Source organism: Hypomesus transpacificus, chromosome 5 (assembly GCF_021917145.1).
Source record: "Hypomesus transpacificus isolate Combined female chromosome 5, fHypTra1, whole genome shotgun sequence".
Classification (NCBI taxonomy): domain Eukaryota; kingdom Metazoa; phylum Chordata; class Actinopteri; order Osmeriformes; family Osmeridae; genus Hypomesus; species Hypomesus transpacificus.
In genome coordinates, this window is record NC_061064.1 from 2,935,804 (window position 1) to 2,956,146 (window position 20,343).

The following is a 20,343-nucleotide window of genomic DNA, read 5'->3' on the forward strand; positions in this document are numbered from 1 at the left end:
ACAAATTCCTCTGTTACTCAGTCCATGCAGGGTGTACAGTTAGTTAATATGGTGTCTTTGTCAGTCCCCCCCCACTCCCCCAGCAGAAGATGCTGCTTCCATCGATACTCCAGTGTCTTCATGTTACTAAAACTGTTTCCTGTACTGTGTTTGGGAGTATGGTCGAATTTGTTCTACGTGTGTGTTCCTGTGAGTTATGGAGATGTTTGGAAAGTTGGGGAAGGTGGTTATATAAACAATTTGCCCAAGTTTAGGTTTTTAAATCACTGAGTGCCATTTTATGATTGTAACTCGTCTTAAAGACAATTTAAAACCATAGATATTTAAGAGGAAAGCTATTCTTTTCACTCTGCGCCTGTCTGCCCATATCAAAAATAGTTCTAAAAATATATATATTTCTCGCATTGTTTCTTTGTCTCCCTCTTTCTCTCTAGTTCTTTCCATCTAGTTATTCCTCTCTCTCTTTTTTCTCTCTCTCTTTCTCTCTGTATATAACTGTGTCTCAATGACTCTAGTATTTAGTAGTTTAGTCATGCTTATCCCTGTGGTATCCTCTCCTGGTTCATGTTGCCACATTGGACCCAGGTCAGAGAGACATGTGGGCAGGAGAGACAGGAGTCCCTGGGTTGGATGTGACGAGTGTCTGAGCTGTAGTTCCAGCAGCCCCTGGTCTCTGGTCATCCTGTGGTGTTCCTGACATCATCATGCCATCCACTGGCTCTGGAGTTGAACTCTGGAACTCTCCAGTTCTATCCCTGGTAGATGGCATGTCTGCATGTCTGAGTGACAGTACGGTATGGGTCGTGTTATTGATTTGATCGCGTGTAGGGTGAGTGTGTGGTGTGTGTTTATTCTTTGATCGTGTGCGTGCATGCATGCGTGAGCGTGAGTGTGTGTGTGTGTGTGTGTGTGTGTTTGAGGGAGAGAGCTACCTCATGCATTAGATGCCTCACTCCTGTTTTCCAGCTTGACTGAAAGCTATAGGCTAGCTAGCAGCTCAGTTACATGCTCTTCATGTTACCGTGCAGGATGGAGGGCAGACTGGGAATGTCCACTTCAAGGAGGATGTGACAGATTTCATGCATGGGAATATGTTATTTCATCTCCAAATAGCTAACATTGTTAGGATATGTGTGTATGTATGTAAATATGAAAAGGTAAAAATGCCCTTTTTTCAGAAATGCTTAACTTAAATGACCATATTCAGGTTGCTCTATGGTACAGTATGTATTTGTAAATGTTTTGCACCCTGAAAAACGGAAAAAGAAATAGGATCACAGTCTCCTCACCTCTGGATGGAACTTTCCTGCTTGGGATTATCAGACACTCATCCCTCTGGACAGAGAGAGTCAGTGAATGCAGCCCTCTGTGTCCAGGCCACACAGTCTGTCCAGAGCACACCTGCTGTGTATCGTCCCCCTCCTCCCCCAAATCCTCCCCGCAGGTATTGTCCAGGCCCCGGGACCGAGGGCCCCCCCTCCATGTACAGGCCTCAACTGAACTATGAGCACAAAGATAAACTCTGGGACAGCCGCAGCTCGCTGGCTGGCTCCCCCTCCCCCAGTCTCTCCTGTACCTTCCTTCTGAATGTGTAAACCTGTACAAGTGGTGTGAAAATTCCTCTATTAATGTGTATCAAGAGAACATTGGAAGAAAGACAAAACAATTGTTTCTTTTTAAATTATTACTATAATTATTATTATTCTTCTCTGGGTTTGTAAACTGCTGAACCATCTTTGGATGGTCAGCAGCCCTTCCCCCATCTCTGGAAAAAGAGGAGGTAAACGCGACGGGGGTGAAATGACTGTTTTGGATACGCTATTTTTAATTGTGGTTGAAGCAATAGACTTTTTGAACTATGAATTGTGCATGGCTGTGTCTTGAGTGTAAAACAACAAAAAAAACGGCAGTTTGGAAAATTGACTGAAATAAAAAAAAAATGAAAAAGGAGCAGTGTTTTCACTAAGTAGGCTGTTAGACAATACTGTACAAGATGTGGGTGTGGACAATGTTTTTCTTTTTAATTCTCTTTTATTCAAAGAATGACACAAACCATTACCATAATCAGAACATTGTCAGTTAATCCATTCAATAAGTATTTACAGCCGGGGTAAAAGAGTAGTTAAAAGGTATGTATCACTGCTTTGTAAACTCCTCCCACGACCTACGTGTGATGAGGAAACCAAAGACACAACCTTACTACAGAGATGAGCTGCTCTGCATACTGTCAGAAGGGGGAGGAGTTTCACACAGGTCACATGTCAGGGAGATCAGAGGTGACGAGACGCAGGTGAATGACGCAGGCATCTGGTCATCCCTCTGATCATGGAGACCCCAGGCCCCATATAGAGTTGTACCGTGTGTTCACGTCTGTTAAGGCAGAGCCTCAGGAAGAGTCTTAGTGTCCCAAGGAACCCACTGAGTAAAGGTTTTTGACACAATGACAATAAATCAATCATCACTTGGGTGAGAAAGGCAATCATTCTTGAGAACACTTAGCAGACACCAAAAAAGCTAAATCAGAATGACTAAATAGTGGATATAATAAAAGCTAATAATAACATGACAAAACAATGATTTGATTATCGGGGCAATACAATTTTTGAAATGATGCAAAATCCAAAGCGAATCCTGAAGAGACTCAGAAATGTCATAGTATACCCATAGAAAGCAAGAGAGAACTTAAGCCCAATTCAAAAGTGTCGGTGACACAGGTATAAATTAGGCTTTAGCAGACAGCTGATCATCTACAGTTTAGAACACAATTCAGTTCCAAACGTTCTTTGATGTTGAGTGTTCTAATTCTTTACAACAGGCTCCTGCAGCTCTCTGAGAGAGAGAGAGAGAGAGAGAGAGAGAGAGAGAGAGAGAGAGAGAGAGAGAGAGAGAGAGAGGGGGGAGAGAGAGAGAGAGAGAGAGAGAGAGAGAGAGAGAGAGAGAGGGAGAGAGAGAGGAGAGAGAGAGAGAGAGAGAGAGAGAGAGAGAGAGAGAGAGAGAGAGAGAGAGAGAGAGAGAGAGAGGGAGAGAGAGAGAGAGAGAGAGAGGGAGAGAGAGAGAGAGAGAGAGAGAGAGAGAGACAGAGACAGAGACAGAGAGAGAGTGAGAGAGAGAGAGAGAGAGAGAGAGAGAGACAGACGAAAGACAGAGAGAAAGACAGAGAGAAAGACAGAGAGAAAGATAGAGATGAGGGGGAGGGAAATAAACAGGTACAGACAGGGAGAGTAATGTCAGACAATATCATTGAAAGCGGCCCACAATGAACAATGTAGGCCTCTGTGTGAACCTTGGAATAATGAATAAATGGGAGCTGGCTGTAAAAGACTGTAGTACCTGCATCCTGACTCTGTGTCAGTGAAAACACGTAGCATGAAGTCTCCCAGTTTCTCTGGCTTGAAGGTGGAGGGGATGATGATGTAACGACCCTTAGGCAGCATGCACCTCCTGAACACAGTACGAGCTTTGAAGAACTCTGACCCGTCCACGTTTTCCTCGGGGGTGAAGTGGTGTATGCGATGTTTCCTGTTGCGTTCCACCTTAAAAAGAACACAAACAGTAATGTGATTCAATCACATGAATCTTTGAAATAGATATGCAGACTGTGGTGTTTGTTTAGCTTTCTCACATCCAAAATATATCAAGTTCGATTAGTGTTCTTATTGAAATGGTCATTCTTGTTCCAGTAAGGTCTGCATCTTTGTGTAAACACCCAAAAGTGAGATTCCATTGATTTGGCCAAATTCTTTGACTGAGGAGGAAAGCCAAGTATGGAGCCCAAAGGGCTCCCTAAAATAATCTGACCTTGGAGTGACGCCCCCCCCCCCGCCCCAGACAAACACCCTGTCTGTAGACGCCTCGCTGGCCAAGCCTTCCTCCCAGTTCTGCTGCTGTTCAGTCTCTGCTGACCCCCTGACCCACCTTGAGGATGGTAAAGCCGATGCTGAGGTTCTCTCCTTGACCGATCATCCTGTGGATCTTCATGTCTCTCTGCTGCAAGGAGATCCGGACCTTAGCCATGTCCTCGGTCACGTCCAACTTGTACTGCAACAAGAGAACAAAGACATGTCTACCATGAAGCACTGTGGACAACGTCACCACCGACATGCTACCATGACGTCTAATGTGAACACAGCTCTGGTCAAGAGTTGCTCTTGAAAAGGAGTCATGTGACTCGGGAGTTAAACTGGCTAATCTATGGCAGGTCTCTTGTGTCCACAGATCTGACTGCTAGTTGAGCTGGTGATGGTGTGGGCGGGGCTGGTACCTGTGGGTTCTGCAGGAAGGTATTTTTGTTTTTTATGCAGCCACCACATCGATTCTTCAATGGTTCCACATGTTTGGTCCAGCTAGCAAAATGCACCACCTCGTTCCATGTCTTGTTGATGCCGTCCAGGGGGGTGTTGATGACGTGACACACATCTGCGAATGTGAAGTACTTACACCAGTCAGCGAATGACATCCTACCAACACAAAACGTACAAATGATTAATGCCACAATTACTCACACATTAGAAAAGCATTAGAACATCATCGAACAGATGTGTCGACGGACTTTACGGTAGATATATTAACAGCTGTGTCCTTAATTCTTCAACCAAAAATTCCAAACATCCAAAAATGACAATGTTCTGTTGACACTCACCAAAACTCCCCATCATCCTGTACAGTGATGCCGAGCTTGTTTCTCTCCGCTCTTCCAACATTCTTCCATTCAGCTGAGCTAAACAGAGAGGGGGGAGTGGAGGGTTTGACTGGGAAGGATTCTAAAGGAGAATGGAGAATGTGTAGCCTACATTTCAGACGCTGAATGCCGTCCTGCTCCTCATCCTCACCTGTCGCTCCAGGCTCCGTTCCACTCGATCTTCCCCCAGGGGTTTCTCATGCGTATCAGGGGAACGGCCTGCCCCTCTTTTTCAAAACGCACCTTCTTCATCGCGGTCACCGCGTAGGCATGACCTTTCACCAGCCCGCAAGACATCCTCGCTTCAATTTCATGACTTGCTGCCTAGTGGAGAGACAAGCACAGAAAGCTGTCAGAGGGGCTGTTTCCCTAACTGGATGACTCAGTCCGTGATTTGCGTAGACTTGAAGAGAGCTCTGAGATTCAAAGAACCGTTATGGAGCTACTGATGATCCCATCCCTGTTGTAGACTCTCAGAAGGTCCCGGAACAGTTTCTCGTGCTTTTTCTTGTCGCTGTGGAAGTCTGTCTCCAGATCGATGGTCTCCGCCACGGCTCCACTGAAGTCCACCACAGCGTCCGCCGTGTTGCCTCCGTCCAGAGACTCATAACAACCAGACAGTCTGAGTTTAGAGAGGTCAGAGGTCATGGAGGGATACGGGAAGGACACTCGGAGCAGCTGAGATGTTTACACTGTATACTGTCACACTAACTTGGCATAGGCCTTCTCCAGAAGGGCACTCCAGAACTCGTTTTTGACGTTGGAGTGGCAGTAGATGAGTTTTCCATTGATGGTGGGCAGTCGGTCATCCACCACCACATCCATCCACTCACCAAACACCCAGAACTGGAAGTGGAAGATGCCAGCATAGCGCTCTGGGTGTTTGGGATCCCACTCCTGCTCCTTCCAGTCAGGAATCACCTGCAACACAGCAATGAGCCAGTTTCAAAGAAATTGTTTAGAAAAAAAATTATAATATCATGGCTGACACCTGTGTTAAGGTGAATTATCTTCAGCAGGCCCACTTGTCACCGTCATCTAAGGCTCAGGCAGAATGGAGGAACATGAGAAAGACAGACTCACCTTTGGCCAGAGGTCTGGCTTCAGAGCCAAGCAGGAACAGGCCGCCACAAACCAGCAGTTACCCAGATCTCCCTGGTTCAGGTCATGGGAGCTGATGCCCTCCACAAACAGGTGAGGATCATCGCTGATCTCCTGCAAAGGAGAAAGAGGAATTTCAAGAGGAAAAGATGGATTCGGTTTGATTAGAAAAATGTGTTTTGTTACGTAATGCCTTGTCAGATTCTCCTTTGTTCCTTCAGACTAATGTCAATCTTTGAACCGTGGGTAAATACATTCAGCATCCCCTGGACGTTTTTCACGAGTGATCAACTATTGAAACATGAGTTCTACTGAAAACATTGAGGCCCTCTGGAAATGTCATTCATTGTGCAATGGAACACAATGAATCTTCCTCATGATTTCTAAGAATCCACCCATGACTCATGAAGCACAGTGTTAAGGCCAAACCTCAGATATTCACCTTTGTAACTCTCCTAGGCTCTACATGGCCATTAAAACAGAACAAACAAAGACTGAAACGTCATCCGAGCAACAGTTGACTGAGGAGCGTACACCTTAGATCTTGTTTACATGACGCAATACTTTAAAATGCTCTTTGTAAACTTGAATTGAAAGAACTTGAAAGGTGAATCCCAAGAAGTAGGGAGTGAAGGATAAGGAAATAAAAAGGTTTGGTGTGTCTCACCCTAGGTCTCTTCCACACAACATGACCATGTGGTGGATTCTTGTAGAACAGAGATGCATTCGTGACAGGAAAATCTGGGTCTTCAAACAGGTTTTTGTTGTCTAGGCAGTCCTTCTTTAGGTGGGAGTAATGCTGTTTTTTATAGTGAGTAGCCGGGGAGGTCATTTTTTTCTCTCTCACAGAAACTTCGCTAACTGATCTGAAAGGAAGACAGAAATTCAGATAAGTGTCAGAGTGGCTACATATCACATTTTACGTCACAAAAATTGCATACATATTTCCAGACTTATGACATAAATATTTTTTTTATCCTAGAGGACAAAAAACAGTTTGAAAAAATATATATAAAAATAAACAGACTATGGTCAAGTTATATTAAAGAATATTTGCTTCTTTCCACTGTATCAAACTGTGCTATATAAATTGAATAATTTGTCAAAAAACCTTTACAAAGAAAAGTCAAAGTAGAAGTAGAAATGTGGACTGTACCTGACTGGTAGTGTTGTGGGTCTGCTGCCTTCTGAGAGTGTGTGAGAGGAGGAGGATCTTCTTACTCTTTGATAACATTCAGAAGTTTATCATGTGTGTGATTATCTTGGGGGCAAATCTATTCCTAGTCTTGAAGATGTCGTCCGACAGGTTATTTTGGTTTTAGATTTAGATCAACAAAGTTGATCTGGTTGCAATGTATGTCTCTATACTTTAATAGGTATCCAGTATAGCTTTGACTACTCACCTAAGTAACCAAATTGTGAAAAAGTCAGAGATATTTTTTCACTTTATCACTACCACTATCAGTATGAACAGCTTCAAAATATGAAGCTGCCCCCCCTCCGAAACAACATCTAGCTTCACTTGTCACTCCTCCTACTTAGAAAGAGGTTTCCTCGAAATGCATTCCTTTGTGCCCACACACCCTTGGAACTTGAATTGTATTTCAAGTATATATCACATTTTTACATCTGAGTAACCTTGCTAAAATAACACATTTAGTGCTGTAACGTTCATACATGTGCTGTGAATAACACACATTATTACCATCATAGGATTATTGTTGATTACAGTATGATCTGTTTAATAATGCTGGGATATCAGAATCACTGTTATGGTAATAGGGACTTTTTACTGAATATTGGACATTCAGAAAGTAATGACTATCATTCACACTCCTTCCTGGAATGTGTTAATGAACGTAGACATTAGGGTTGCACCGATACAATTTTTTAAGTACCGAGTAGGCTACGAGTGTCACACCCCTGGATGTCTTTTTCCTTGTGTTCTCCTCCCTCCCTTTCCCTGTGTGTGCGTGTGTGTGTGCAATGGGCGGAGTCTCCTGGGAACAGACAACTACTCTCAACTGCTGCAGATCTGCAATCAACATCCTACTTCAACCCTGCTCACCATCCGAACTCTGCCAGATTGTTACGTCAGTCACATGGTGAACTACGAGGCTGCTCAGTCTCTGAGTTTGGAATTATTCTTACCAGTTTTTTTTGTGGATTCATACTTCCCTTTCTCTTGTGATCTTCAGTACCCGGTCGAGACTCTCCAGTCAGCTACTTGCCTTGCCCTGTTTTCTCCTGAAAACCTGCAGCCCATAGCTTCATACCAAGCACAACACAGTGTGTCTAATGAATGTAGGACAGCTTCTTTATTATTATTTGATGTGCTTATCACAAACTTAAAGCACACATTTCTGTGTCTAATAACCTTCAAAGGGCATAATTACGATTGTCATAATAAAAAACACACAAAAACTGTATTTTTTTACCTTTCAAAAAGTGCAAAAAGTATCGGTCTTTGGTATCGGGTTTATTTGTACGAGTACATGAGCTTGGTATCGTTACATCCCTAGTAGATATTCTAAACACCGTTGTCTTTTGATCAGATATGAAAAAAGCAAAAATGATAACCATAAACAGTGTACAACATAATCCAGATAACATGAAAGTGCATTGTTGGTCGCCGGAAACAGTAGTCTTTGTCAGTTCATCCATTTAATGTTTTGAAATAAGAAGCACCAGTAATGGAATGAGAACATTACAGTATTTACAGCCCAAAAAAACAGTTAAAAAGTATGAATCACTGCTTTGTAAACTCCTTCCACCTACGTGTGATGAGGAAACCAAAGACGTAACCTTACTACAGAGATGAGCTACTCTGCATACTGTCAGAAGGGGGAGGAGTTTCACACAGGTCACATGTCAGGAAGATCAGAGGTGACGAGACGCAAGTGAATGACGCAGGCATCTGGTCATCCCTCTGATTATGGAGACCCCAGGCCCTATATGGAGTTGTACCGTGTGTTCACGTCTGTTAAGGCAGAGCCTCAGGAGGAGTCTTAGTGTCCCAAGGAACCCACTGAGTAAAGGTTTTTGACACAATGACAGTAAATCAATCATCACTTGGGTGAGAAAGGCAATCATTCTTGAGAACACTTAGCAGACACCCAAAAAGTTCAATCAGAATGACTAAATAGTGGATATAATAAAAGCTAATAATAACATGACAAAACAATGATTTGATTATAGGGGCAATACAATTTTGAAATGATGCAAAATCCAAAGCGAATCCTGAAGAGACTCAGAAATGTCATAGTATACCCATAGAAAGCAAGAGAGAACTTAAGCCCAATTCAAAAGTGTCGGTGACACAGGTATAAATTAGGCTTTAGCAGACAGCTGATCATCTACAGTTTAGAACACAATTCAGTTCCAAACGTTCTTTGATGTTGAGTGTTCTAATTCTTTACAACAGGCTCCTGCAGCTCTCTGAGAGAGAGAGAGAGAGAGAGAGAGAGAGAGAGAGAGAGAGAGAGAGAGAGAGAGAGAGAGAGAGAGAGAGAGAGATGGGGGGTTGAGGAAATTAACAAGTACAGACAGGGAGAGTAATGTCAGACAATCTCATTGCAAGAGGCCACTGAACAATGTAGGCCTTTGTGTAAACCTTGGAATAATGAATACATGAGAGCCGGCTGTAAAAGACTGTGGTACCTGCATCCTGACTCTGTGTCAGTAAAAACACGTAGCATGAAGTCTCCCAGTTTCTCTGGCTTGTAGGTGGAGGGGATGATGATGTAACAACCCTTGGGCAGCATGCACCTCCTGAACATCGTACGATAACTGCTGAACTGTGATCCGTCCACTTTTTCCTCGGGGGTGAAGTGATGTATGCGATGTTTCCTGTTGCTTTCCACCTTAAAAGGAACACAAACAGTAACGTGATTAAATCACATAAATCTTTGAAATAGACATGCAGACTATGGTGTTTATTTAGTTTTCTCACATCCATAATATATCAAGTTCGATTAGTGTTCTTATTGAAATGGTCATTCTTGTTCCAGTAAGGTCTGCATCTTTGTGTAAACACCCAAAAGTGAGATTCCATTGATTTGGCCAAATTCTTTGACTGAAGAGGAAAGCCAAGTATGGAGCCCAAATGACTCCCTAAAATAATCTGACCTTGGAGTGACGCCCCCCCCCCGCCCCAGACAAACACCCTGTCTGTACACACCTCGCTGGCCAAGCCTTCCTCCCAGTTCTGCTGCTGTTCAGTCTCTGCTGACCCCCTGACCCACCTTGAGGATGGTAAAGCCGATGTTGTGGTTCTCTCCTTGACTGACCATCCTGTGCATCTTCATGTCTCTCTGCTGCAAGGAGATCCGGACCTCAGCCATGTCCTCAGTCACGTCCAACTTGTACTGCAACAAGAGAACAAAGACATGTCTACCATGAAACACTGTGGACAACGTCACCCCTAACATGCTACCATGACGTCTAATGTGAACTCTCTGGTCAAGCTCTGGTCAAGAGTTGCTCTTGAAAAGGAGTCTTGTGACTCGGGAGTTAAACTGGCTAATCTATGGCAGCTCTCTTGTGTCCACAGATCTGACTGCTAGTTGAGCTGGTGATGGTGTGGGCGGGGCTGGTACCTGTGGGTTCTGCAGGAAGGTATTTTTGTTGTATATGCAGCCACCACATCGATTCTTCAATGGTTCCACATGTTTGGTCCAGCTAGCAAAATGCATCACCTCGTTCCATGTCTTGTTGATGCCGTCCAGTGAGGTGTTGATGATATGACACACAACTGCGGATGTGAAGTACTTACACCAGTCAGCGAACGACATCCTACCAACACACAGAAAAGTACAAATGATTAATGCCTCATTTACTCACACATTAAAAAAGCATTAGAACATCATCGAAGAGATGCGTCGATGGACTTTACTGTTGATTTATTACCAGCTGTGTCCTTAATTCTTCAACCAAAAATTCCAAACATCCAAAAATGACAATGTTCTGTTGACACTCACCAAAACTCCCCATCATCCTGTACAGTGATGCCGAGCTTGTTTCTCTCCACACTTCCAACATTCTTCCATTCTGCTGAGCTAAACAGAGAGGGGGGAGTGGAGGGTTTGACTGGGAAGGATTCTAAAGGAGAATGGAGAATGTGTAGCCTACATTTCAGACGCTGAAAGCCGTCCTGCTCCTCATCCTCACCTGTCGCTCCAGGCTCCGTTCCACTCGCTCCTGCCCCAGGGGTTTCTCATGCGTATCAGGGGAATGGCCTGCCCCTCTTTTTCCAAATGCACCTTCTTCATTGCGGTCACTCCGTAGGCATGACCCTGGACCAGCCCGCAGGCCTTCCGCATCTCATTTTCAAGATACGCAACCTGACCACGTGAGGACAACAAATGGTTAGTCAGGCAGCGCTTTCGCTCGCTGGACAATTCACAGGGTGCAGGCCCACTTGGGAACGCTCTGGGATTCAACCAACCCGTATGGAGCAGCTGATGATCCCGTCCCTGTCGTAGACTTTCAGCAGGTCCTCAAACAGTTTCTCCTGCTTCTCCTTGTCGCTGTGGAACGCCTCTTTCTCCAGATTGAAGTTCTCCGCCACGCCTCCGCTGAAGTCCACCATGGCGTCCGCATGGTTGCCTCCGTTCAGATACTCATAGCAGCCAGACAGTCTGTGTTCAGAGAGGTCAGAGGTCATGAAGGGGTACGGGAAGGACACTCGACACAGCTGAGATGTTTACACTGTATACTGTCACACTAACTTGGCATAGGCCTTCTCCAGAAGGGCACTCCAGAACTCGTTTTTGACGTTGGAGTGGCAGTAGATGAGTTCTCCATTGATGGTGGGCAGTCGGTCATCCACCACCACATCCATCCACTCACCAAACACCCAGAACTGGAAGTGGAAGATGCCAGCATAGCGCTCTGGGTGTTTGGGATCCCACTCCTGCTCCTTCCAGTCAGGAATCACCTTCAACACAGCAATGAGACACTTTCAAAGAAATTGCTTAGAAAACATTTCTGATATCCTTGCTGACACCTGCGTTGAATTATCTTCAGCAGGCCCACTTGTCACCGTCATCTAAGGCTCAGGCAGAATGGAGGAACATGAGAAAGACAGACATACCTTCTCCCAGAGGTCTGGCTTCAGAGCCAAGCAGGAACAGGGCGCCACAAACCAGCAGTTACCCAGTTTTCCCTGGTTCAGGTCATGGGAGCTGATGCCCTCCACAAACAGGTGAGGATCATCGTTGATGTCCTGCAAAGGAGAAAGAGGAATTTCGCCTTGTCAGATTTGTTCCCTCACACTAATGTCAATCTTTGAACCATGGGTAAATACATTAAGCATCACTTGCTTTAGTAGTATTCTACTAAAAACCCTGAGGCCCTCTGGCAATGCTATTCATTGTGCAATGGAACACAGTGATTCTTCCTCATGATTTCTAAGAATCCACCCATGACTCATGAAGCACAGTGTTAAGGCCAAACCTCAGGTATTCACCTTTGTAACACTCCTAGGCTCTACATGGCCATTAAAACAAAACAAACAAAGGCTGTAACGTCTGTCGTGGAAGTTTTTGGGAGAATCGATCATTCAAGCTGAAGTCTGGTGACGTATAAAGTTAATGTTTATTTGACGTAGATTTAAACATAATAACGTTACCAAAATAACATCATCAGCACACAAACATAAGACAATAACACAAAGACAATTATAGAATGGAACCGGGAGAATCCAGCCCACCAGCACTACCCAGCTGATGGCCCTGAACCCCCCAGAACATTCTTCAACAGACCATTTTATAGATACCACAGTTCTCAAAAGTAATTGGTCCATCCTACAGACATGCAGCTATACCAAATCTCTTCTGTCATTGGTTAAATCCTTAGAACAATACAGTTGAATCCACATTTTCTTCAGACCAACTGTCTCTTCTCCCCAGGTGACAAGAACTCTTTCAGGTCACCCAGACTTCACGTCTCTTAAGGTGCCAGTATGGTACTCAGACTCCGTTACAGATGGGCGGGCCGCCAGATAGGACGGATTAATTAGCATTTCTGTTGCCTATATGGTTCTCCGAAGGCTGGGGGTGCTGAAAACAATTCACCGCCAGAACAGTAGGTGGAGAAGCAGTTTTTTGTCGAAAACACATTACTTTGATGCGTCTTTGTAAGTTAGAAATGTTTATCTCCCAACTCTCATCACACGTGTAACACTCCGACCAGCTGTCACTAGTCAGACGATGGGTGCAGCAAGTGAAGTCACATTATATTATATTAAGGATTGTGACTAATGCTACATAAAAACCTGAAAGAGCAAACTTATCTCTATCATGGTAGGTATTATTTGTGGGGAAAATAGTAGCACTCTATAACAAAATGATATGCTTATCTTATATACACTATAGAAACTATTAAAAAACGATTCCATGAAATGAACACGTTCTTATTTTCTTTGGTATTTTTGTGATTAGCAATGATGATAGCTGGGTAATATGTATGTTGTTGTGCAATGGCAAGTCTCTATTTTATCATGTGACGAGACGATACAAAATAGACAAGGCTCTGGTTTTGTGAATTCATTTCTCCACCACCAAGTGTATAATCCAATGTGAAAAATGATAAACAAAAAGACTGATATAATTGGAAACAAAAAGATCCATGCAAACTGTATGTACAGTCAAAACTACAATGTGCTACTCTAGGTCACTAAACTGTGGCAGTCAGTGCACAGACAACAAACTCACATTTCTGAATTCGCTAGAGTAGAGCATAAACTAGCACACAATAAACTTTCTCTCCAAGAAGTTCTCATCACAGTCTTTCAAGAAGACGACCTTAAGTCGTCAGCGTCATCGTCGAGTGTTTATGTACCTCTTCCCGGCTTTCCTCTCCGCTTTTCCTTTACGTTTGGAAATGATGTCATAGCGGACCAATCACGGCCAAGGGGTATCCTCGCTGTACAGCACGGCATGACGGATCGACAGGAATTTCAACGGTGCACGGGAGACCTCTCCGAGGGCCCCGGAGACGACGGAGAGGGCGTTACAGGGCGTTCCATCTATGTGTATGCCCTTCCCATATGTCCGTAATCGTGTAGTACGGAGTACCATATAACGGCCTTCTAGATATAACGGCCTTCTAGTTAGGTGTTATAAAACTACAGGTGGCCTCTCTACCAAATGAGTCGAATCAACATACATTGTATCAAGCTTCTTAACCAACTGTAAACTTCTAAAACACATTCATTGTACATACCCCAACATTTCTTTCACACGTCATCCCAGCATCAGTTGACAGTGGAGCGTACACCTTAGATCTTGTTTACATGACGCAATACTTAAAACACTCTCTTTGTAAAATTGAATTGAAAGAACTTGGGCACTACAGGTAAATCCCAAGAATTAGAGAGTGAAGGATGAGACAGAAAAAGGTTTGGTGTGTCTCACCCTAGGTCTCTTCCACACAACACGACCACGAGGTGGATTCTTGTAGAACAGAGATGAATTGGTGACAGGAAACTCTGGGTCCTCAAACAGCTTCTTGTTGTCTAGGCAGTCCTTCTTTATGTGTGAGTAATGTTGTTTTTTATAGAGAGTAGTCGGGGAGGTCATTTTTTCTTTCTCACAGAAACCTTGAAACTGCAAACTGGGCTGAAAGGACAACATGAGGTTTTCAGACAGAAAGTCAGATATGTTTCAATGAGGCTACTTATCACATTTCACATTTAAAAAAATTGCCAAAGATATTTCCAGACTACATGACAGAAATCATTTTTTATCCTACGGGACAACAAACGGATTGAGTATATATATAAACAGACTATGTACAAGTTCAATTAAAGAATATTTGAGGACGAGAGAAGGCTTACTTCTTTCCACTCTTTCACAATGTGCTATACAAGACCTTGTTATGAATTTGTCAAACACTTTTACAAAGAAAAGTCAAAGTAGAAGTAGAAATGTGGACTGTACCTGACTGGTAGTGTTGTGGGTCTGCTGCCTTCTGAGAGTGTGTGAGAGGAGGAGGATCTTCTTACTCTTTGATAACATTCAGAAGTTTATCATGTCTTGGGGGCAAATATTTTCCTGATATTGAAGATGTCTCGAGCCAGCTACTTGCCTTGACCTGTTTTATCATGGGTGTGATCGTCTTGGGAGCAAATATTTTCCTGGTATTGAAGATGTCTCGAGCCAGCTACTTACCTTAACCTGTTTTATCATGGGCGTGATGGTCTTGGGGGCAAATATTTTCCTGGTATTGAAGATGTCTCGAGCCAGCTACTTGCCTTGACCTGTTTTCTCCTAAAGACCGGCAGCCCATAGCTTCACACCTTTTTTCATGCACATCACATGGTCTTTTTTTGTGGTGTGGTAGTTTTCCAAGCACAACACAGTGTGACTAATGAATGTAGGACAGCTTCTTTATTATTATTTGTATGTGCTTATCACAAACTTACAGCACAAATTTCAGGATCCAATAACGTTCAAAGGGCTAAATTACCTTTGTCACAATAAAAAATGTATTTAGTACATAAGCTTGGTATCGGTGCATCCCTAGTAGACATCATTCAAAACATTGTTGTCTTTTGATCAGATGTGAAAAAAGCAAAAATGATAACCATAATTATTATAAGATGCAATCCAGATAACATGAAAGCGCATTGTTGGTCGCCGGAAACAGTGGTCTTTGTTAGTTCTTCCATTTAATGTTTTGAAATAAGAAGCACCAGTAATGGAATGAGAACATTACAGTATTTATAGCCCCAAAAAACAGTTAAAAAGTATGAATCACTGCTTTGTAAACTCCTTCCACCTAGGTGTGATGAGGAAACCAAAGATGTAACCTTACTACAGAGATGAGCTACTCTGCATACTGTCAGAAGGGGGAGGAGTTTCACACAGGTCACATGTTAGGGAGATCAGAGGTGACGAGACGCAGGTGAATGATGCAGGCATCTGGTCATCCATCTGATCATGGAGACCCCAGGCCCCATATAGAGTTGTACCGTGTGTTCACGTCTGTTAAGGCAGAGCCTCAGGAAGAGTCTTAGTGTCCCAAGGAACCCACTGAGTAAAGGTTTTTGACACAATGACAGTAAATCAATCATCACTTGGGTGAGAAAGGCAATCATTCTTGAGAACACTTAGCAGACAGTTGATAGGAAACAAGTAATTACTTTTTCTTTTTTTTACCAAAAAAATCCAAATTAAATAGTGGATATAATAAAAGCTCAAATAACATGACACAATAATGATTAGATTATCAGGGTAATAATATTTTGACCTGATGCTAAACCCAAAGCGAATCCTGAAGAGACTCAGAAATGTCATAGTATACCCACAGAGAGCAAGAGAGAACAGCTGATCATACAGTTTAGAACACAATTCAGTTCCAAACATTATTTGGTGTTGAGTGTTCTATTTCCTTACAACGGGCTCCAGCAGTTCTCTGACAGAGAGAGAGAGAGAGAGAGAGAGAGAGAGACAGAGACAGAGACAGAGAGAGAGAGAGAGAGAGAGAGAGAGAGAGAGAGAGAGAGAGAGAGAGAGAGAGAGAGAGAGAGAGAGAGAGAGAGATGAGGGGGAGGGAAATAAAAAGGTACAGACAGAGAGAGTAATGTCAGCCAATCTCATTGAAAGAGGCCCACAATGAACAATGTAGGACTTTGTGTGAACCTTGGAATAATGAACAAATGGGAGCCGACTGTAAAAGACTGTTGTACCTGCATCCTGACTCTGTGTGAGTGAAAACACGTAACATGAAGTCTCCAAGTTTCTCTGGCTCGAAGGTGGAGGGGATGATGATGTAACGACCCTTGGGCAGCATCCACCTTCTGCACACGGTACGATCTTCGAAGAACTCTGACATGTGCATGTTTTCCTTGGGGGTGAAGTGATAAAGTAAGCGATCTTTCCTGTAGTATTCCACCTTAAAAAGAACACAAACAGTAATGTGATTAAATCCCCCGAGCAAAGTAAATCTTTCAAAAAGATTGGTGTTTGTCTAGCTTTCTCATATCCAAAATATATCAAGTGTGAGTAGTCTTCTTATTGAAATGGCCATTCTTGTTCCAGTAAGGTCTGAATCTTTGTGTAAACACCCACTGATGGATCTGCTGTTTGTCCAACAGGAAAAATTGAGATTCTGATGATTTCGGCCAAATTCTTTGACTGATGGGGAAAGCCAAGTATGGAGCCCAAAGGGCTCCCTAAAATGAACTGACCTTGGAGTGACCCCCCCCGCCCCAGACAAACACCCTATCTGTAGACGCCTCAATGGCCAAGCCTTCCTCCCAGTCCTGCTGCTTTTCAGTACAGTTTCACAGTCTCTGCTGACCCCCTGACCCACCTTGAGGATGGTAAAGCCGATATGGAGGTTCTCTCCTTGACCGATCATCCTGTGGATCTTCATGTCTCTCTGCTGTAGAGAGACCAAGACCTCGTCCATATCCTTGGTCACGTCAAACACATACTGCAGCAAGAGAACAAAGTCATGTCTTCCATGAAGCACTGTGGATAGCACTGCTAACAACATGCTACCATGACGTCAAATATATACACAGTCTTAGTCAGGAGTTAAGCAGGCCTCGAATGGCAGCTCTCATGTGCAGATTAAAACCCCAGAAGTGTGGAACTGGCTGGTACCTGTGGGTTCTGCAGGAAGGTATTTTTGTTATTTATGCAGCCACCACATCGATTCTTCAATGGGTCCAGGTGTTTGGTCCAGCTAGCAAAATGCACCACCTCGTTCCATGGGTTGTTGATGCCGTCCAGGGGGGTGTTGATGACGTGACACACATCTGCGAATGTGAAGTACTTACACCAGTCAGCGAACGACATCCTACCAACACACAGAAAAGTACAAATGATTAACGCCACATTTACTCACACATTAAAAAATCATTGAAGAGATGCGTCAATGGACTTTACTGTTGATTTATTACCAGCTGTGTCCTTAATTCCTCAACCAAAATTCCAAACATCCAAAAATGACAATGTTCTGTTGACACTCACCAAAACTCCCCATCATCCTGTACAGTGATGCCGAGCTTGTTTCTCTCCACACCTCCAATATTCTTCCATTCTGCTGAACTAAACAGAGAGGGGGGAGTGGAGGGTTTGACGGGGAAGGATTCTAAAGGAGAATGGAGAATGTGTAGCCTACATTTCAGACGCTGAATGCCGTCCTGCTCCTCATCCTCACCTGTCGCTCCAGGCTCCGTTCCACTCGGTCTTCCCCCAGGGGTTTCTCATGCGTATCAGGGGAACAGCCTGCCCCTCTTTTTCTAAATGCACGCTCTTCATCTCAGTCACTGCGTAGGCATGACCCTTCACCAGCCCGCAAGGCATCCTCGCTTCAATTTCATGACTTGCTGCCTAGTGGAGAGACAAGCACGGAAAGCTGTCAGAGGGGCTGTTTCCCTAACTGGACGACTCAGTTCATGGTTTGGGATGACTTGAGGAGAGCTCTGAGACTCATAGAACCTCTATGGAGCTACAGATGATCCCGTCCCTGTTGTAAACTTTCTGCAGGTCCTCAAACTGTTTATCCTGCTTTTTCTGGTCTTTGTGGAAGTCCGTCTCCAGATCGATGTTTTCCGCCACGGCTCCGCTGAAGTCCACCACAGCGTCCGCCGTGTTGCCTCCGTCCAGAGACTCATAACAGCCAGACAGTCTGAGTTCAGAGAGGTCAGAGGTCATGTAGGGATACGGGAAGGACACTCGGAACAGCTGAGATGTTTACACTGTATACCGTCACACTAACTTGGCATAGGCCTTCTCCAGAAGGGCACTCCAGAACTCGTTTCCGACGTTGGAGTAGCAGTAGATGAGTTCTCCATTGATGGTGGGCAGTCGGTCATCCACCACCACATCCATCCACTCACCAAACACCCAGAACTGGAAGTGGAAGATGCCAGCATAGCGCTCTGGGTGTTTGGGATCCCACTCCTGCTCCTTCCAGTCAGGAATCACCTGCAACACAGCAATGAGCCAGTTTCAAAGAAATTGTTTAGAAAAAAAATTATAATATCATGGCTGACACCTGTGTTAAGGTGAATTATCTTCAGCAGGCCCACTTGTCACCGTCATCTAAGGCTCAGGCAGAATGGAGGAACATGAGAAAGACAGACTCACCTTTGGCCAGAGGTCTGGCTTCAGAGCCAAGCAGGAACAGGCCGCCACAAACCAGCAGTTACCCAGATCTCCCTGGTTCAGGTCATGGGAGCTGATGCCCTCCACAAACAGGTGAGGATCATCGCTGATCTCCTGCAAAGGAGAAAGAGGAATTTCAAGAGGAAAAGATGGATTCGGTTTGATTAGAAAAATGTGTTTTGTTCGTAATGCCTTGTCAGATTTTCATTAACACTAATGTAGTCAATCTTTCAACCATGGGTAAATACATTCAGTATCACCTGGACTTTTTTCAGGAATGATCAACCATTGAAACAATGGTAGCAAACTCTATTGAAAACCTCTAGGCCTTTTGGCAATGCCATTGATTGTTGAATGGAACACAGTGATTCTTCCTCATGATATCCAAGAATCCACCCATGACTCATGAAGCACAGTGTTTAGTCCAAACCTCAGGTATTCACCTTTGTAACTCTCCTAGGCTCTACATGGCCCTTAAAACAGAACAAACAAAGGCTGAAACGTCATCCGAGCATCAGTTGACTGAGGAGCGTACACCTTAGATCTTGTTTGCACGGATGGCTTGACGCAATTGTTTAAAATTCTCTTTGTTAAATTGAATTGAAAGAACTTGGGCGCTACCAGTGAATCCCAAGAATTAGGCAGTAAGGATGAGGACAGAAAAAGGTTTGGTGTGTCTCACCCTAGGTCTCTTCCACACAACACAACCATGAGGTGGATTCTTGTAGAACAGAGATGAATTGGTGACAGGAAACTCTGGGTCCTCAAACAGCTTCTTGTTGTCTAGGCAGTTCTTCTTTAGGTGGGAGTAATCTTGTTTTTTATAGTGAGTAGCCGGGGAGGTCATTTCTCTCTTACAGAAACCTCTTGAAACCGCAAACTGAGCTGAAAGGACGACATGAGGTTTTTAGACAGAAAGTCATACTGTATGTCAGAGTGGCTACTTATCACATTTCACACAAAAAAATTGCATACATATTTCCAGACTACATGACATAAATATATTTTCATCCTAGAGGACAACAAACTGATTGGAAAAAAAAAATATATATACAGACAATGTACAAGTTATATTAAAGAATATTTGAAGAAGAGAAAAGGCTTACTTCTTTCCACTCTGTCACACTGTGCCTTTTCAAGACCTTGTTATAAATTTGTGAGAAATTAAAAAAAAAAAAAAAGTCAAAGTAGAAGTAGAAATGTGGACTGTACCTGACTGGTAGCGTTGATGATCTGCTGCCTTCTGAGAGTGTGTGAGAGGAGGAGGATCTTACTCTTCAATTATGTTCAGAAATGTATTATGTGTGTGATTGTCTTGGGGGCAAATCTATTCCTAGTATTGTAGATGTCGTCCAACAGGTTTATGAATTAGTTCCACAAATTTTGATCTGATTGTAATGTCTTTCTCTATACTTTAACAGGCGTCCAGTATAGCTTTGT

The 20,343-nt window shown here is 43.7% G+C and overlaps 3 protein-coding genes across 5 annotated transcripts; all 3 read right to left on the minus strand.

Moving 5' to 3' along the window:
• Window positions 1-2,006: 2,006 nt before the first annotated feature.
• Window positions 2,007-7,249, minus strand: LOC124467903 (calpain-5-like). Its single transcript, XM_047020413.1, has 11 exons — window positions 6,936-7,249; window positions 6,447-6,645; window positions 5,762-5,893; window positions 5,391-5,599; window positions 5,111-5,300; window positions 4,830-5,002; window positions 4,640-4,717; window positions 4,262-4,457; window positions 3,916-4,038; window positions 3,331-3,533; window positions 2,007-2,829 (listed from the first exon to the last, which is right to left on the minus strand). The coding sequence occupies exons 2-11, from the start codon at window positions 6,609-6,611 to the stop codon at window positions 2,799-2,801; spliced, it is 1,500 nt and encodes a 499-aa protein (XP_046876369.1). The 5' UTR covers window positions 6,612-6,645; window positions 6,936-7,249; the 3' UTR covers window positions 2,007-2,798.
• A 990-nt stretch (window positions 7,250-8,239) lies between these two features.
• LOC124467901 (calpain-5-like) lies at window positions 8,240-14,976 on the minus strand. Of its 2 annotated transcripts, XM_047020408.1 has the most exons (11): window positions 14,722-14,976; window positions 14,197-14,400; window positions 11,874-12,005; window positions 11,509-11,717; window positions 11,226-11,418; window positions 10,949-11,121; window positions 10,759-10,836; window positions 10,378-10,573; window positions 10,024-10,146; window positions 9,440-9,642; window positions 8,240-9,217 (listed from the first exon to the last, which is right to left on the minus strand). In XM_047020408.1, exons 1-11 carry the CDS (start codon window positions 14,797-14,799, stop codon window positions 9,187-9,189), a joined length of 1,620 nt encoding a protein of 539 aa, XP_046876364.1. In that variant the 5' UTR covers window positions 14,800-14,976; the 3' UTR covers window positions 8,240-9,186. The 2 variants fall into 2 exon arrangements, with proteins under 2 accessions (XP_046876364.1, XP_046876365.1); XM_047020409.1 differs by lacking the exons at window positions 14,197-14,400; window positions 14,722-14,976 and adding an exon at window positions 14,006-14,186.
• A 180-nt stretch (window positions 14,977-15,156) lies between these two features.
• LOC124467902 (calpain-5-like) lies at window positions 15,157-20,171 on the minus strand. 2 transcript variants are annotated; one of them, XM_047020410.1, is made up of 12 exons: window positions 20,116-20,171; window positions 19,586-19,788; window positions 19,347-19,376; window positions 18,886-19,017; window positions 18,515-18,723; window positions 18,235-18,424; window positions 17,954-18,126; window positions 17,764-17,841; window positions 17,395-17,590; window positions 17,099-17,221; window positions 16,473-16,678; window positions 15,157-16,198 (listed from the first exon to the last, which is right to left on the minus strand). In XM_047020410.1, exons 2-12 carry the CDS (start codon window positions 19,748-19,750, stop codon window positions 16,168-16,170), a joined length of 1,533 nt encoding a protein of 510 aa, XP_046876366.1. In that variant the 5' UTR covers window positions 19,751-19,788; window positions 20,116-20,171; the 3' UTR covers window positions 15,157-16,167. The 2 variants fall into 2 exon arrangements, with proteins under 2 accessions (XP_046876366.1, XP_046876368.1); XM_047020412.1 differs by lacking the exon at window positions 19,347-19,376.
• Window positions 20,172-20,343: the final 172 nt, after the last annotated feature.

Bases quoted from the DNA above. Each gene is read 5' to 3' on its own strand.
- LOC124467903 (XM_047020413.1), bottom strand. From the start codon at position 6,611: ATGACCTCCCCGGCTACTCACTATAAAAAACAGCATTACTCCCACCTA. The intron at 4,718-4,829 runs GTGAGGATGAGG...CTCTCTGTTTAG, and splicing joins AACGGAGCCTGGAGCGACAG to CTCAGCTGAATGGAAGAATG. The intron at 2,830-3,330 runs GTACTACAGTCT...TCTCTCTCTCAG, and splicing joins GACACAGAGTCAGGATGCAG to AGAGCTGCAGGAGCCTGTTG.
- LOC124467901 (XM_047020408.1), bottom strand. From the start codon at position 14,799: ATGTTATCAAAGAGTAAGAAGATCCTCCTCCTCTCACACACTCTCAGA. The intron at 11,122-11,225 runs GTTGGTTGAATC...TCACGTGGTCAG, and splicing joins TCATCAGCTGCTCCATACGG to GTTGCGTATCTTGAAAATGA. The intron at 10,837-10,948 runs GTGAGGATGAGG...CTCTCTGTTTAG, and splicing joins AACGGAGCCTGGAGCGACAG to CTCAGCAGAATGGAAGAATG.
- LOC124467902 (XM_047020410.1), bottom strand. From the start codon at position 19,750: ATGACCTCCCCGGCTACTCACTATAAAAAACAAGATTACTCCCACCTA. The intron at 19,377-19,585 runs GTGAGACACACC...TTCTGTTTTAAG, and splicing joins TTGTGTGGAAGAGACCTAGG to GGCCATGTAGAGCCTAGGAG. The intron at 19,018-19,346 runs GTGAATACCTGA...TCTCCTTTGCAG, and splicing joins AGCCTAGGAGAGTTACAAAG to GAGATCAGCGATGATCCTCA.